This window comes from Aptenodytes patagonicus, chromosome 1 (genome assembly GCF_965638725.1).
Source record: "Aptenodytes patagonicus chromosome 1, bAptPat1.pri.cur, whole genome shotgun sequence".
In the NCBI taxonomy this organism is placed as follows: Eukaryota; Metazoa; Chordata; class Aves; order Sphenisciformes; family Spheniscidae; genus Aptenodytes; species Aptenodytes patagonicus.
The window spans coordinates 47,221,527-47,239,976 of NC_134949.1; the positions used below are offsets into that span (position 1 = coordinate 47,221,527).

The 18,450-nt window shown below is 36.0% G+C and overlaps 1 protein-coding gene across 1 annotated transcript in view; it reads left to right on the forward strand.

Annotated features, from left to right (window-relative positions):
- LRRIQ1 (leucine rich repeats and IQ motif containing 1) overlaps positions 1-18,450 on the forward strand; it is a 114,777-nt gene continuing 96,327 nt past the window's right edge. Inside the window, exons 1-11 of the mRNA XM_076333896.1 lie at positions 1-55; positions 920-1,082; positions 2,310-2,421; positions 3,419-3,513; positions 4,701-4,806; positions 5,503-5,732; positions 7,666-7,740; positions 7,912-9,120; positions 10,075-10,227; positions 12,464-12,614; positions 17,958-18,151. Of these exons, the coding sequence (XP_076190011.1) occupies positions 954-1,082; positions 2,310-2,421; positions 3,419-3,513; positions 4,701-4,806; positions 5,503-5,732; positions 7,666-7,740; positions 7,912-9,120; positions 10,075-10,227; positions 12,464-12,614; positions 17,958-18,151 (2,454 nt within the window). The 5' untranslated portion in view covers positions 1-55; positions 920-953. The remainder of the gene's footprint in view (positions 56-919; positions 1,083-2,309; positions 2,422-3,418; positions 3,514-4,700; positions 4,807-5,502; positions 5,733-7,665; positions 7,741-7,911; positions 9,121-10,074; positions 10,228-12,463; positions 12,615-17,957; positions 18,152-18,450) is intronic.

The following is an 18,450-nucleotide window of genomic DNA, read 5'->3' on the forward strand; positions in this document are numbered from 1 at the left end:
CTCCGGAGGCGGCCGGGAAGGCGGGGGCTCCGGTAGGAGCTCGGCTGAACGAGAAGTGAGTAGCCTCACGGGGTAGACCGCGGAGACCGGCGGGCTGTGGGTGTCCTGAGGGGCGGACTACAGCTCCCAGCATGCAAAGAGGCGGCTCCGCGGTCCTTCCGGGAAACGGCGGTGGGCGGGCAGCCTCCCCACCGCGATGCCTTCTGGGAGGTGTAGTTTCTCTCAGGAGGAACTGCTTCGCGCCTTGACGGCTGAGATGCGCCCAGCGTGTCCCTTCTCCTGCTCCAGGAGTCGGCGAGGGAGAAAGAGCTGCTCGCTGTCTCTGATGGAGCGGGTCTGGGCTGCCTCCCCTGTCCCGTAATTGGGGCTAGGGGTGAGGAGCAGGGTTGCGGAGGGAGAGGGGGATGGCGAGGGACCCCTTCCCCTCCTGCCTGGATCCATGTACTTCTGTGGGTTAGGCCATTTCTCACCACTTTCTCCGTATCATTACAACTTCATGGAGTGCTTTCTGGATTCTTAGTATTATTTTGTAGTTGTTAATATGTATTTATTGTTTGAAGCTTTTTTTTTCCTTTGCAGCTATTAGGGCTAGGAAAAAAACCCTTGTGAGGCTTAGGTTGTAGCACTGATACCATCCACAAAGAGTAGAGAGCAGGCAGAGGTTTTTAACATTCAAATTTGGTAACACTTGCAAAATTTAGAGAGGTAGACTGAGGGTGGATTCTCTTATCACAAACTAACATTTTTTTTATTTTTTGCTTGTTGGTATGGAGTGAAGTGTTCAGAACAAGCTTCTGCTGTTCCTTTTCATGTTTTCAGCCAACTGTTCAATAAATACATCTGAATAAACTTATGCTAAATGAGCACCCTCTTTAATTTGGTTCACGCAGTGCTGAAAGTTAATATTTTCTTTGTGTAGCTTTGAAAGCAGATAAGACGCTGTGGAAAGTAGAATGTCAGAAGATATTGAAGGAATTGAAAAAGAAATAGCAATTGAATTAAGCAGAATCAGGGTTTCTTCCTTTGAAGCAGATGATCCTGACACAGAGGTATCAGATGAAGCTTTGAGTGACAGTGAGACAGTAAGTATTCAATGGGCTAAAACTGCTTCTGTTTCTGCTTGAAAGTAGTACGGGCATTGGAAAGCCTATCTGATGAATGAACTTTTTCCTGACATATCTAACCTGAGGATTTCTTCTGAAAGTCTCAGTAGTATTGCTTCATGAAAAATGTAACCTCCAATGGTGACAAGACAATAAAAGAGATGAATATCAGCATTCTGCTTAAGTGAAAAAAATCAGATATCGTAGATAATGATTTGTTTTAGAATTCTCTGAAGCTGGAAGATTTTATTAAAGCTAATGAGGTAGATTACATCTGGATGAATAAGCCAATGATTCTTCATTTAAATCTGTATTTAAATATCACAAGAGACTGTCTTATGTTTGAAGACTTCCTGATACTAATTTCATATAAATTGGTGCTTCAAGTCCTCTTTTTTTGGATGACTTCTTATTTTGGGGAAAGATTCTCCTCTGAAATCCAATCAGTTATTTGGGTCCTTTTCAGTTATTTTAATCTTTCAGACTTGTACAAAAAAGGATTGGTCTATAGGATATTAGGGTAGAAGATACAGGTTATATGTGACCATAAATCATATGATTTTTATGACATAAAGCTAGGCAAATGTATCAGTGATAATTATTTATGCACTCACATGCTGAACGCCACCAATGTTTACTGCAATTTACACATCTGAGAGAAGGCACTCCATTTTCCCAAATGCTTGCAGTAAAAGATAGTCTTTTGAATAGAAAATATCTGTGTAGTAAAGAAACTTGAAGCATCTGATTTACATGCATACTTTAAACATTAGTAAATTTAAAAGCAATTTGTTTTTTAAAGAGTCTGAACATTTTTAAGAAAAAGATCCTGTGCATCATAGGTATTCATTAATTTTTTGTCTTAACCTTTTTATTAATTTCTTGGTCCAACACAATTATAAAGAAAATGTTAATGGAACCATGTTTCTGGAGATACCGGAAGATAAGTTACTAAAATGTGTTCCAATCAAAATTTAATTAGACTGTAATTAAAAATGAGAATTATTAATTGTTCAGTGGGTGATAAGACAATGGGAAGAGCGTAGGAATTAGCAACAATTTTGGTAGCAATTGCTACTAAATCTCCATCAGTGCTTTATAGGTGAAGCCAAAATGAATCTTTATTCTTGCATGTCAAGTATTTACCTCTGGTCGTGGCTGTGAGATGAAAATGTAGCATTTATGTCAAACGTCGTGTTTTTCTAGATTTCAGATGACTTGCCAGAATCAGTTCTCTCCTATTTAAATTTTATAAAGAGCAGAAATCAAGATGCTGAAAAGCTTATACTGCAAGACTTAGAAGATGAAGAAACTACAAGTAAGCAGGGGTCACAGTTAAAGTATTTATGCACCTCATATTGCCAGTGGAAGTTAGATTAACGATCATCAGTAAAACAATGCAAACTTTTCAGTAGAGCAAGCAGAGAAACCTATTGCACCAGCTTCTGAATGCATGCTGAAAATCTCTAGGAATAAAACCATGCAATGGTGTCTTCTAGGATTAACATCTGAGTATGAATTGAATTTTTCTAAAAATTCATCTGATGCTAAACCATAGATCAATGCAGGATCATTCTCTGAAACAGGACCTGGGCCAGACTCTTCATGAGAATCTAAAGTGAAGTCACTACGAGCTGAAGTTAAGAGTTCAGATACAATTGAACCCCATAGGATATGTTTAAAGTCTGTCTTTAGAGATATCCAAGCTGGCATTAAATGAAATTACCTTGTAATTGGGAACAATATTGCTGTGTCAGCTGTGTGACTGAAGCCAAGCTCATAGTTTGTATGCCAGAAAGCTGGCATTGTTCCGTTCCAGTTTTTCACATCATCTTGGGTTTCACACTCATTTAGTGTAACGGTCTTTGTGAACAAAAGTTCAATATTGTCTATACATTTTGATATTTGAGGAAGGTTTCTTTTTATCCTTTTTTTGTAATGGACACTTACTCTTTTATTATTTTTGTAGTTCTTTGTCAGTTTTTGACCTATCTGATACAAGCTCTACTGTATTTTTCTACACAGAAAATGTTCTGCTGTGTTCTATGCTGTGGAATTCTCTTTCATATTTCTATGACTGGATTCTTACAGCATCATATTGTGTTCCAGTTACACATATTTGCTGCTTTTAATGTAGTTAAATGACTCCCACGTATATTTGAGTAAAATTGGGGGAGGGGGGTGTTAAGAGTTTTAAAGGGGAAAAAATGCTTTATTTTAGTTTAAAGAAATATAGTAGCTAAGCAGTATAGAGCAGAACTGAGTACTGGTAAGGGATTTTCTCTCTGTGTACTAAATATTTATTTTTTCTTTAGGTAACATTTATGGAGTAGTTTCTTGCCATGCTTCAGATTACTTGGCAGAATTGGCTTCTGATTATAATGAAGATCCAGAACTATTTAAAGAAAGGGTATTCTCTATTTAAACAATATTTATAGTGAACAAAATTCTATTAAGTAATGTGGATAACTTACACTTGCTTTGTTGGCCTCCTAAGGAGACCTATAGATGTGTTCAGTTTTGTTTCTGTCAGATTATCCATAAGGTATTAAGATGAGTTTGTTTATGCCGTTCTTTAGAACTGGGACATCAGCTGTAATACACCATGTCAATAAGTTTTTAAAATTTGGAATAAATTCTCTGTACCAGTAGTTGAGATGCTGAGCACAAAAATCAACAAAATTAAACAAAACTGAATAATCCTATATTGTTAATTATTTGCAGAATATTATCTCAATAGTCTGATAACACTTTTAAGCTTCTCTATCATTCTTTTTATGGTGATCAGGAGGATGTGCTACTATTAATCTTGCTCCTAATATATTCCGTTATTTTATAGAAAATGTAAACATAATAATGTCTGTAACTTTCAAAGACAAATCAAGAGTTATGAACCTGGGTTCTTTTATATTTTCATAGGATTTGACCGAATTTGCTGAAGCTCTTAGAAAAACATAAACCTGTATTTAATTTAATCACTTTTAATTTGTCGCCTGGCTTTTATTAGTGAGCACTTTTGCAAACATGATTTTTTGTTCTCAGAAGACCATTGTTTAGAACAGCACAATTACTTTATGTGACTTCAGCTGCATTACAAATATATGCCCCAAGCATGTGATGAGCAGATGATAAATGAGCAGGAATAGATTACTTCTTGTCAATAAAGAACAATGAAAGAAATATGCCCATAGCATTATTTTCAAATAGACTTCTTAAAAATTTACACTGTAACTAGTTCTTCCCCTATGTGCATAACAGTATTAATGCATAAATATAGTGCTTAGTTCCACAGAAAGTAAAACAAATCCCAAATGCAAAACATTCGTTTTTCCAAGTAAAAATGTAAAATATATTAAAAAACCACATAGAAATATTATGTATTTTGGGAAATACTCCAATATTTATTGCTCTAGAAAACAATATTTTGACTGATACGTTTGTATTATTCAATGTCTAAGGATTCCAGCCAGTAGTAAGTTTTGTATTATTGTACTTGTCATATGATGAAAAGCTTATCCTTGTTCTGGAAGATTTTTATAATGTTCTGCTTTTAAATTTTGTTTCTTGTTTCTTAATGACACTATTAAACTATATTAGGTACTATTTGAAATTGAAAATGAAGACTTGCAGATTGCTACACCACCTAGTTATAATAGTCAGTCCACCAGTGATGCACTGGTCCCTGACGACCATTTTGTTCCAGGTAAGCAAACACATCAGTCGTTTGGTTGAGTTGATCTTCAGTGTCATATCACTATTTCCTGCTTTTCTGTTTTCATGAATATCATAACATTCTTTGTAAAGAATTACACATTTCAGCATGCAATAGATTTTGATACTTCATGAATTGGACATGAGCAAATGCCTGTGCTTTTATCTCATTTCAGGATCACAAAATTGTCCTAGTCTTTAATGTCTTGATAGAAATCTGTTTCAAAAAATAGTACTCAAAAATGATTTAAATAATTATGAACACAAATGAAAGCCAGATTGGAGGCACTAAGCAGGTTGTGCTTTGGCCACAACTTCTTTTATTTTTTTATAGTCACATTGGCTGGGAATATTTCCCTTCACCATGTTTTGGGGTGGAGTGCATCAGTTATAAAACCCCTGCTGATAGCCACAGAAGACATTCATCCTGAAGCCAAAGTGTAGTCCTGAAATATATGTTGGTAGAATAAGCGTGATTGTAGCAGAGTCAGTAAGTGTGCATCATGATAGTAAGACATCTCTGATAGAAAAGACTTGCATTGTTGTTCTGATTTCCTTGGGGATATATATTGCTGGCTCTATCGGCACAGAATCCTTTTCTTGTCAATACTTTCAGACTGTTTAATGTTCCCCAATGCTTATCAGGAAATTAAATAACAGGTTTGCTTGGTTGATTACAAATTCATAGCTGATGTTGAAATGAGCATAAGCCTTACTCATCGTGAAGTAGAAGAGAAGTGTAGACAAGAATTTGAGCAGTGGGAGAAAAGACAAAAGGAGCTTGAAGATGAGAAGAGGAAAAAATGGAAAGCTGAGAGGGAAGCACAGGAAAAACAGAATGAAGAGGAACACGCAAGAAGGGTGCAGCAGCTGGAGGAATTTGAGGCTGAAAGAATAAAGTTAGAGCTTCTTCATAAGGTAATTAATGATATTGAAGCCAATCTGTTCCCATCTAGACTATCTGAATTCAAGATCTAATGTGAAAAAAGAGAGTACTATCCCAAACTGTATGACTGTCCTAAACTCTGTCTACTTGTGATACCAAAGTGAGATGTAAGACATATTTAAGTATGATCCACTGGGTTTTATGCGTTTACTGCTTTGATCAACAGTGAATGAATTTGCTATGCTAAATGTTAAATTATTCTTTAGGCTTTGCCCTCACTCAGTTTTTATAGTATGACACCAGCCAAAGTACTGGAAATGAGAGTTGTGCTAAATTACTCACAAATGAAAAATGGTCACTGTGCCTTAATAGAAAATACTTACTTACTTTAGATCTCCCACCCCAATTTTACAGTTAGATGAAAAATCACAGGTGAAGTAATCTGAACCAAAATCATTCCGTTCAGAAATGCTGGTGCTGTGCTTCATCTGGGTAAAAGTTACAATACTCCTTTTTCTTGTCTGTATCTGGGAGACTGAGTCAGGCTTAATCTACTGAGTTCTGCCACGACAGAACATGACTCCATATGTTGACTGGTTGCATTCTCAGGGTGTCTAGCCGTGTTTTGCTATAGTGCATAGTGCATACTGAAGGATAAAATTTGATAACTCTCCACAAAGGAGCATAAGAATGTGAAAAAATTTAACCCTCACACATACTTGTGGGGCCACAATATTTTATTATTTAGCCTAAATATTTCTGTTTTGGGAGATACATTAACACTACATATTCCGTTAACTAATTTGTAGCTTTCTGAAGAGGTGAGCACCTTGGTCCCAGCAAGGTAATTCAAGTCACCAAAATTAAGGAAGGGCTTAGTAAGTGAAAAGACCTTTGATCTCTGAAGGCCAGTTCAGTGTCTGAGATAGCTCCCTTTTCAACAGGCCACAAAACTGATTAGGCTTCCTCTGCTCTTTGATGTCATAAATAATTTTTGGATGTAGAATGGCTTTCTTTCTCTGGAAAAGGTGGGGCACGTTCCCATTTAGACACTTTGGTAGTGCTGTCGCTAGCACACTTTTTGTGGAGGTGAGAGATGGAGACTAATGTCCCCCATTACAGAACGGTCTAGACTTCCAGTCTCCTATTATCTGAACAGCATGCTTCTGAACATGCATGAAAAGCAGTGCTTAGGCACCTGGGAGACTTTGTCCAAGTTGGAAGTGCTAGTTTGTTTATACTGGTTCCTTCATATACTGCTGTGTATTTAATTTGGCTGATACTGATTTATCTTGGTTCCACCAGGAGTTAGGTGGTTCTGGATCAGCCTCTGGTTTTTAGGTACTTACTGTCTGCTAATTTTCAGTCAGATGTAATTCCAGATCATTTGGATTTTTTTTTCTGATTGAGAATATGTTGGGGGGGGAAATGCTATTTATTTGCAAATAGGGAGAAAATAGACTTGAACTTTCATTTTCCACTGAGAAACAATTTCAGTGAAAAAAATTTCTTTAACTTTATTGAACAAAATTCCTGTTTGAAAGATTATACGATTATCAGTAACATAGCAGTGCAAAGGGGCACTGTTCATGCTACTTTCAGATCTTTTGTTTCTGTTACGTTGCTATTATCTACCTGTAGTTTGAATGTTGGTTTCATAAGCGTAGTTTTCATCTTCAATAGTATTACAGAATTTGGAGAGAAAGGTGGCAGTTGTTGGGGTCAGTACCGAGATGCTAACCCTCTGAAGGTATGCATCTGTCAGTACATGATGAAATCTGCATTACTGATATGAGTGTCCAGTTGTTTATTTTGACCCTCACACAGCTGAGTTTCTCATTTTAATTCAGGCATTCGCAAAAGTGGATTGTTGGAAAGTCAAGAAGATGGGGGAGATTGGAGAGAGGGTGTTTTGTGATGTTCCAGGTTTTGTGCAATATTCATCTCAGTTAATTTGTTGTGCAGAAACAACAAACTGTGATGGAAGATGAGTTACAGAAAGAAAAGAAAGCTTGGAGAGACAAAATGATGCAACATAAGGTAAGGTTGTACAATGAGCTTTTGTCAAATGACTGTGAGGTTACTATCATATATTTGAGAATAAATGTTATTCTGGAACAGTTAATACACCAGATTCTGTTTATTAATAATAAATATGTGCCAACAGCTGTCTTATTTTAAAAGTAGTTTATCCTACTTGTTTTGGCCTAGGAATTGATCATGAAGCTACAGTTGCAAATGGAAGAGGAAAAAAAGGCATTGGAAGAGCAGAAAGCAAAAGAAAGACAACACCTGGCAGAACAATGGAATACAGCAGCTGTGAAAATTCAAGCTAGATTTAGATCATTTCTAGTCCATAAAAAATATGCTCCGATCTTAAAAGAATGGAAAGATGAAATAAAAAAGAAGCAGAAAATACTAGAAGAAATAGAGAGAGAAATGAAAGAAAAAGAGGAAAAAATAAAGAGGCGAATGGAAGAAAAGAGGCAAAAGAAAGAAGAAGAAAAAAAGAGACAAGAAGAACTTGAAAGACAGGAATATTTGGAACAGGTGAGGAGGCGTGAGGAATATGAGAAAAAGAAAGAAAGCCTGAGACTTGAAAGAGAAAAACAGCTGCAAATAAGCAAAGAACAGAGAAGACTAGGAGTAAAAAAAGTAAAAGCTGTGACGGGTGAAAGTGGAGATAACAACAAAGAAAACATAAAAAAGGATAAGCAGACAGAAAATACAGAAGTGATAAGAGAACAGAAGAAGGAACTAAATAAGCAGGTAGAGGAACAAAAAGAAAAACAGACTGAAATGATGGATGGAACAAATAATTGGATGATTCCAGCAGAAAGAAATTTGACACCAACACCAAATACGCTAAGCTCTGAGAAGAAGGAACACTCTTCTCAAGTAAATAATGAGAACATATACATGAATTCAGTAACACATGTAGAAGAAAATTACTCACAAACTACAAATCTTAAAGCTCCAAATAGTCATACTTCAAAGGATGAATCTGTTAATTTTGGAGCTAATGACATGGTAGAAAATAAGGCAAACAATACATGCAGTAGTCTATCAAATGTCCAGCCAAATGCTAGTAATAGAGAAGTCAAAGATCAATTTTCTCAGTCTGAAACAATGGAGAAAACTCTGTTCCTAATGGAAGATGCTAATGAGGAAGTCAGAGAGACCTGGGACAAAATGAAAAATGTAGCTGAGTGTTCCAGTAGACTAATTCTTCCTGATGATATTGAAAAGAAGAGGATAAACTGGATGAACACATGTAAATCTTGGCCTAAACTATACGAAGAAAACCAAAGAAAGCAAGCAACTACAAAAAAACGACCAAGGAAAAGTTCAATTAGCAAGATGCCTCCATTAAGTACAGAAAAGATAATTCATAGTGGCCCTTGGAGTACTCTGCAGCAGGTAGCTATACAGAAGACTTAGAATGAAATGGGAAGCCATACCATCACTTTTTGTTTGTTTTTTTTTAATTTGGTATGTCAGCGGAATGCTGTTTTGGAAGAGGAGGAGATTATCGTTGAGCAGGATACAGATCTCAGTAAGAGTTTCTCTGCACAAATGCAGAATAAGGGCGATGAGAATGACTTTTGAATTCCTGTGAGTGTTGTGGAGCAGACTGGTGTGGTATTAGTCTTCAGATGATTGATAGTATCTTAAGTCTGTAAAAGACAATAGCTCCTAGCTCCTATTTGCTGCTAAATTAACATGGTTTTGCCTTTGTATGAGGGTCCACATTTCAGCTCCTGCTCATCTAGCCCCTTCAGAGTTTTGAGAAAACTAGTCTCTTCCAGAAGCAAGGCATTGCTGATGAGCTTATAGATGGTGCTTTACCATAAAGAACATTGCTTAGTTCCCAGCACTTACTTATCTTACCACTTACTAACTTATCACTGTATGCTTGCTCTGTGCTCTTGTCTTGGTATCCACTCTGAGATGACATACTAGACTACATACACTTTTAGTCTGAACTATTTTTGTCTGTTCTTGCGCACTCACTCACTCATTACTTATGATAGTGTGATGGGAGACAATTCACACTATTAATTGCTTTGCTTAGTGTTAATCTTCCATCCATTCAAGTTCAATGTCATTAGCAAAGCATCGGTTTTATTTATTTTAAGGTGGATGTTAAAATCAAACAGATTGTTTTCATAATAACTTCTCCCATTTAGCGGAACAAACCCATCATTGCCATCCTTTTCTATATGAAAGGACTAACATGTTAGTTGTGTGCATTTTCTAAAGTGTTAGTAGAATGTAGTTTTGGTCTCTTTTTAAAGAAAATAACCATAATGTGACATTGTACAATGAATGTTCAATATGCAAACAATTTTATTTATCAATAAATGCATGTAGGTCACAACACTTACACTCGAAGATTTGCCAGCTTGTAGCCTCTCAACGTTATCCGAGTGTTCAAATCTTCAAGTTTTGACTCTGAGGCGCTGTGGACTAGTGGCGCTGGAAGGACTAAGTAGCTGCAAAGACCTGAAGTATATCAATGTGGAGGTACCAAGCATATTTGATTCTTTATTATAACCCAAAGAGAATTGCCAGTTTTGCTGCTTAGGTGGTTATGCAGTTGAATATATAACTTTTATTGCCTTAAGAGCATAGGAAGATCAACAAAATACTCCCAAACGTGAACAAAGTTATACCAGCAGATTTGCATTGTATATAGCAATTTGCATTGTACTAAAGCAACATCCTGCAAATTAATCAAGCTATACTAAGAAAAGTGCATGATAGTATCAGTCTAGGATTAGCGTTAGTATGGCACAGTGATAGATCTTCATTACCTCAGTCTTTCTGATTCATGAGTGGGCAGATGCTGTTCACCATAGCCGGTGCTCAGCTTAAGCAGGAGTAGGTAGAAGGAAGAGTCCTTTGCAATACACACCTTGAATATTAGTTAAAATTACTTGCATATATGCTCAAGGAACAGTATAGTGAGTTACACTAGAGGCATAATGTCTAGGTACTTGCTACTGCACAGTGTCTTACATGGCCTTGTAAATTTAATGACTAAAGAAAACGTTTTGCTCTGTGATGCATCTTAATTCCAGAAGTTGGCAATTTACATGAAACAACTCTGTTCACCTTTATTTCATGTGTTTTAACAATACCATTTCACAAGAAAGTTAATATGCCCTTATTATTCATGGAAATCTTGAATGTTTCTGCTTACACAGTAATTGGTGTTCTTTCCAAAGTATGGGGCTTTTGTTGGTTTTGGAGTTCTTAATAAAATTCGGAGAAGAGAGCTGATAATAACTGTAGTTAAAGGAGTATTGTCTGTCCAGTAATTAGAGCTTTGCAATAGGGCAGGTTGAAATAGTTCTGTCCTTTTCTCAGTTTTCTTATCTATTGAGAACATAATTTCTGGGATTTGATAATTTTGGGTACCCTAAAATACAAGAGCAAAGTATTAGTATAAGGGCATAATATTTATCTAAGCTGCCAGTCTTACTAAGGTTGGTATTTATATGTGAACTTTTTTAGATCAAATATTGTCTCTTACAGAACAATTTTGGTTTTGTGATTTGGCTTTTTTTTATTATTTATTTTAAAACGTTATACTTTAAATTATATACAAGATTGCTTCACTGGGATATGTCAGGATAATGTAGTTAAGGAGAAGACTTAGATATACTTTAAAGTATGCTTTATTAATAATTTAATAATTATATACTTTGTTAATAATACTACTTTATACTCTTGCTGTGCCAGCTAATGTGACAGTTGTCTTCCATTCAACCATAATGAAGAAACAGCCTCTTTTGTGACAGTTGAAACAGTCCAAGATTGCTTCATGGGTATTTCTCACATAGCTAAAGCAGCTGCCTCTGTTTCCCTTGGACATTCATTCCTACTTGATATTGCCCCTCATTTCTGTTGATACAAAAGCTAACATTTAAGCCATATCAGTTCTCTGCTTTAACTTACTGGTGCAACTGAAGGGGCTGTCCAAGGGCAGGAATCAGTGTTATGGCTTCCAAAGGAAACCTGTACAAATCTCTGCCTGCAGCTGAAGGTAGCACATAAATCTAGACAGCATGTTAATTCTGGAATAGGAATTAGACTATTTGGCTTAACTGGTTTGTTACAAAGGCAGGGAATGTAAGTTTTGTTTGTTTGAGCATCTGCAGGTGAAAAACAGAAGAAAACAGCAAGGGCAGCAAATAGTGAAATAAAAATCCGAGGAAGCATTATTAAAATGGCCTGGGGAGGGGTATGTTAAAAGAGCAAGATCTCTTGGGGGAAAGAACATTAGCTGAGGACAGTATTAATGTTTGTGATCAAAATACCTCTAAATGCAGATTTTCACTATTAGTAAATAGGATTCCAACAAAGTTATAGCTGTCTTCATTAGTGTCTAGTAAATATGATGGTTTCTATGCAGTTTTTAGTTCAGTCTTCCAGGATTTGGGAAGCTAGGAAAGCATATATGGAAAAGACCACTCTGTCCTTAACTTCTCCTTACACTTTTTGTTTCAATTTCTGGGCATTTTCAGAGCTAGAATGAAGTTTGAGATCTATCTTTGTTCTATCCCAGCAGGAAACAAAAGGCAGTTTCTATGACTCATCAATTTATTTTCCTAATGGAAAAAATAGAGATGCCCTTACTCCTAGCTACAAGTTTAAGATAAAAATAAGCAATGATAACAATCTACCATATTTTTACACTTAATATTGCTATTTCACTTCAGATGCTATCTAACATTCTTATTTTCCTTTGTTGCAGGAAAACAACATTCAGATAATTGACTGTGAAAATCTAGAAAATCTCTGTGTTCTGATTCTGAATAAGAACCATCTTCCATCAGTTTGTGGCTTAGATGGCTGCATAAATCTCCAAAATCTTGAACTTTCCTACAATAGAATCACTCGAATTGGTAAGAAAATTAATGAAAAATTATTCCAGTTTGTAAAACAATATTTGTGTTGTTTATATTCAGAATTATACTTCCCTTGGATTCAAGGCCAGCCAGCTGCTAAGCCCAAGTAGAATGAGAAAAGTCTTAGAACAGACCTGCATTTTAAAGCATACTCAACTTCACATTTATTTGTAGTATGGCTTAGCTATTGCCATGTATTCCATCTACCAGATCATATAACTATGGTCAGCCAAAGAGAACTAAAAATCTTTCTAGAAGGGCCCCTAATATTACCTGCACCAGCTCAATAGGAATATATGAGTAGCCTGAGTTCAGTTTATCTACAGAAGCAATTAATATAAAGCCTAGCCTTGCAACGGCAGAGAGTTCCAGTGTGTTCCTGACTGACACAGTAAGTAGTTAGATAGAAATCGTGTTATCTGTCTGAGTCTGTGAACCATACTAACACTGGGCCACAGCCTCTCTTTCTACTAAAATGCTGCCCATTCTGGCTCCAAACTATTGTTCTATACTTCCCTCCCACTCTGGCTCTTCATGCTGCTCATTGACCCAAAGGTGGAAAAAAGAAGGAGTCTAAGGTGGAATTGTGCAAATCATTTAGGCACAGCAAGTATGCCAATCCCTATTACATTTACAAAGGCGGTTTGTTATATTTGTTAGGTCCAACAGTTGGCAGGCAACAGGTGTATCTTTAGCATGCAGTCAACCAGTTAGAATTTACATACACCCAGACCACCCAACAGATGCATCAGTACATGAAATCTTTGTGCCAGGAGATAGATGTTTTCTGTTGGCCAGACAGGAATTTTTCATGTAGTGAACAAGTGTTTGCCTCTCTGCTTGTACTGCCACTTGGACTGTAAAGTGCCTAAGGGGTAGATACTGTGTCTCGGCTTCTGGCAAGCCAAAAATACTGCATTGTGAGCCTTGTGTTATGTAGATTTGGTATAGATGTAGTCAGGATCCAGAGCCTTTTCTACTGACAAAAAGTCAGGAAAGTCTAGTGCAGTGAAAATAACCAAGAGCTTTGCTGCACGTAAGTGGAGAAGCCAGTTTTTTGTTTTTAGAATCATGTACAGAGGGAAGACCATTAATGGTCCCTCAAAAGCAACATTAACAGTTGAGAAAAGGTAGTAGTAAATTGCCAGATCATTACTTGAAAGGGAGCTCTCAGGGCTTGAAAGTAGCAAATTTCCTTCAAGAAGGCAGCACAGCAGATAGAACAGAACTAGGTTTAACAGCCTCCCTATACTCTAGGGACTTGGGGTTTGGTGCATGACATACTGTGAAATTTGTAAAGGCCACCAAAATACGGGTGACTGTATAATGTCAGTATTATAATCTTAGCAGAGATAAATCTTCAGAGGTTTGTCCATTGAAATAAAATCTTATTGTCAAGAAAAAAAATTGCATGTGATGAAGTAATTAATTTTGTATAAATTGAAACATGAAACCTGAAAAGGTGACTCTCCAGTTGTATTATTAGTCTGTGCTAAATCTAAAGATGTTACTTGAAAAGACCGCAGAGCTGGAAATGGAAAGGAGATAAGGAGATTTTGATTTTATTTGTCTTGATTTAGACTTTTAATTTTCTTTAAAGTATGTGGACATACTTTATTTTCCTGCTGGACAGGAGGAAAATAATATAAAACAATTATTAAGCTGATGGAGGAAACATATTCACATAATACATTTCTATAAAGAAACGGTTTCCACTGTTAAAAAAAAAAAAGAGACTGAAACAGTATGAACATGGATGATGAAATTCTGTGATAAATAACAAGAGCATAGCAAACAGGCAATGGGAAAGCTTAAAAAAAAATCTGTAGATTTAGGGGGTTTAATGTTGATATTTTTAATATTTTTTGCTAATATGTGCAAATTTGTATTGTTAGTATTTGCAAACAGAGTTTATAATACCTGAGAATAAAGGTGCTGGAACATCACTGTTTACTGTAAAAGCATATCCGTACCCTAATGAGAAACAATAAAACAAACTGGTCAAAGAGAATTCTTCTGTATCCTTGTGGCCAATAATGCTGGATAAGATTCTTATTCAGGTTTCTCTCATTTGATAAAAATGTCTGTAAGATTACTGTAAGAATGACATAGTATTAGTGGATGACATTTAGGAATGTGGCATCTGTGTGGAATGTAGTATCTTTGTACAGGCCAAGTGCAGTAAAATCCTCTTGTACTTTCTCTTTTGTGCAGTGTGGTGCTATGTTTACTGAGTCTCTAATGAATTTGAATGGGTAAATAAATGTTCACAAAAATCAGCTTGGAATCTGTCTTTCTCCTTTCCAGAATTGCTTTGAGGATGTCTGGTTAAAACAGATGCATAATACAGCATTTATCATACAATAACATATTGGGTGTAAGTAGTCACACAGAATACACAAAAATGGATTTATGGGGTTTAAGAAGTTATTGTATCCCTCCCATCTGTAAATCTTGCAGGATGTCCCTTAGCAATTTTGGAAGCTGCAGTACTGTGCAATGTTCTCTGTTCATTCAGCTTTAACAAAGGCTGTGGGCTTTTTCCTAAGAAGAAAGGTTTATTTACGTTTGTAATACTTCTGTTTTAATAACTTATTGTAGGCAACTTCAAGCATACTATGATTTCTTTTTTCTTTTTTTCTCCTCTCGTTGAAATATAGCATCAGTAGGGGAAAAATTAGTTGCCAGAAAACCCTTAAAAATAACAGTAGAAGTATGAGAAATATGTCTCAATTATGCTTTTCCACTTAAGAATGCATGATCACGAATTAAGTAATTGTGTCAGTAATACACTGAAGTTCAGTGCATATGTTTGTATTGCTTGAATTGTATATTGTATTGAAGATGGATGCTTTACTTAAAAATTTTCTTACACAAAAAGTAGCATTTTTACTTAAGTCACAGAATACGCTTTTGTAGGATGTCTATATTGCCACAGTTGGCAATATTTTAGTTGGCTAAAATCCTGGCAGTGCTAAGAATAGTAATGCGTAACTGTGGATAGTCATAAATGCTTCTTCGGACCTACTCTTTTTAAGAAAGCACATAGAGGGTTTTTTTTATCAGACATCTTTCAGTTTTGAGGTTTTTTTTGTATGTGTTTTTTCATCTTCATGTTCACTGTCAGCTTTCACTCCTCTCTTATCATTCATCTTCGTCAGACACAGAAGTTACTTCAGAACTGCATTGGTAGCTAAGATAGAGTCCCTAGCTAACAGAGTCCTGCTGCACTTTGTAAATTGCTGAGCTACTTCTATAAAGGTTCTCCACAAATCTTGCTGAAACGATACGTTTTTCAGCAGAATGCATTTCCCCATATACTGCTATAGCTGTTGCTGGTTGCATCATATGTAAAACAGACAATATCTTCTGGAAATGTGCAGAAGACTTTCATGCTTATTTTTAATTTTGCATGTGTACAGAAGAAACATTAAAATACCATCTGTTTGTATTACATTATTCTGTCTTGTGTATGTTTCTGTTGGACTGCGTTTGATAGTTTCAGAATAGATTGTGATCCCATTGTCTGTAGCCTTGGCATGTCTGTTCCAAATGACATTGGGTCTAATTAAACAAGACAGATGAGGAGAAGGAGATGTAAAAAAGGTGCTTTGTGCAGCATGCAGAATAGGAAATTTCCAGATCCTGTATTAACTCCTTGCCTTTTCTTTCCGTGTGTGCAGTCTCTCCTCTCTGCCCCACTCCAGACTAATTCAGTGCTTTTAAAGTTTCCAGTACTGCTATGCTGATAAATTAAAAGTGGAGATTTAAGGCCTGCTCTTGTGAGGAAATCTTGGAAGCTGTTAAAACACTGTCTGGAATGAAGTTGTTTTGAGACCACTAGATGGTGCTCGTTCCTTTTTTATTTTTATCCAAGCATAAAAGAAAATACAGACCAGGATCTTGCAGTCAGGATAGTATGTCATGGGCATGTTTGAAATTCTTTCAAAATAATTAAAGATTTCTGTATTTATTTCCTAAAGCACAGTTTTGAAGTTACAGTACAGGACATTTGTTTTCGATTTAGGATGATATCTCTTTAATATCAGGCGATTGTGTTATTTCCACTAGATGCTTTCCATTTTTAAATTACTGTGATTCGAAGGCCTATATTTGATTTTTTTTTTTTAAATGTACTGCTAGTTTTGGCAGTAGTTTAATTTTTTACTTCTGTTTTCTCCTTATCATTAATTTTATTTTTTTTCTTTCTCTTCTGTATTCTCGATAATCTATGGTGCAAACTGGTCTCTGGTCTCATAATCCAGTTTATTCTCAGAGGATAATCACAAAGACATTCACCTCTGTAAAGCTCACCCAACTTCCTTTTGGGAACTTGGGAAGTTTTACATGAAAGATGAGACAAAGTGTTAGCTCAAATAATCCTGTGAAGAATACATGAAAAAAGTAAATTCAGAAATTCCTTATTGTAGATATGTTTTGTAAAGGGTGCCCCTTCAAAGGAGTTTTATTACAGAGGTACAGAAAAACTGCTTGGACCTGTAGCAAGTCAAATGCATCAGTGCTCCAGAAAGGAAGGCATTGCAGAACATCTAGCATGTATAAGACTGTGGAAAGACAGTATGATTTTTGCCGTTGTAAGAGGATGATTTGGGAAAAGTTCTGTGAAAGAAACAGATGCTGACAGGAACCTTTTCCTTTGTGTCCTTTTGGGGTAGAGATCGCACACGTTCTTGCTCTTTATACTAGCTGGCAGGAGTAAGTTTGTTGAGAGTGTAATGGCTATAGAAGTATAGCTTTATACTTAAAGGCACTACATTTTCTTGATAAATTTCTTCATTAAAAATACTTCGTAACATAATTCCTTAAACAAGATGCACTTAAATAATATAGTGGTGCTGGCCTAAGTTTTAACGCAATTTGTTGTCATCTTGCTGAGAACTTAAAAAAAAACTTTTAAAAATGAAATAATGAAAATTAACTTTTAAACATAAATACTGTTTCCATTCTGAGGGGTGATTTTAAGAGGGCTGTTAGCATTTCACAGAGCCCATAGGTTCTGAGTAGCAGTTATAAAGTGCTTAAAGCATAGTAAGTACAGTTTATCACTAAAAGAATGTTCTGTTCCAACAGAAGTGCTAAAGGGGTTATGAACTGTTATTATTGCTTGGTTAACAGGATCAGAAATTTGTGAACTGTATGCATTGTCTATTTGATAAGCTCAAAATACAGTAATTATTTTTAAACCTTATACAGGACTAATATTAGTTGTTACTATAGAAAATATAAAAATATTGAAAGTTCAGTGTTTTCTTAGTACTTGAAAACCAACAGGTTGTTATTTCATTATGGCTTAATTCAGCTAAAATCTTTAATTTTCAGGTGGTCTGGAGTCATTGAAAAATCTTCAGAAATTAATTGTGGACCATAATCAGTTAATCAGCACAAAAGGTCTTTGTGAGACACCTACTCTCATTCACCTAGACTGCTCTTTTAATCATCTCACGCAAGTTGAAGGCATTGAGAATTGTGGACTACTTCAAATTCTGAAGTTGCAAGGCAATAACCTCCAGGAGGTAGAAGCTTTGCATTCAGTGGCTGTTGTGCATACATCTTTGTTAAGACTCATATTGTTCAGAATGCTGATCATGTGCTCTTTGTTTGCTGTGGGATGTTTCATGCTCTTTGGTATGCTTTTTTCCCCCCTGTTAGAGGGAGATTTTTCAAAGATACAAATGGCTAGCAGTTTAAGTATTTTCTTGGTCTGAAGTCCTTGAAAAATTGGCCCCTCAGTAATTATATTTCCCTCCTTTGTTTATAGCATCTAGCCTTCAGTTTATATTATATGATGCTGATTCTTTGTTTAAAATGTAAC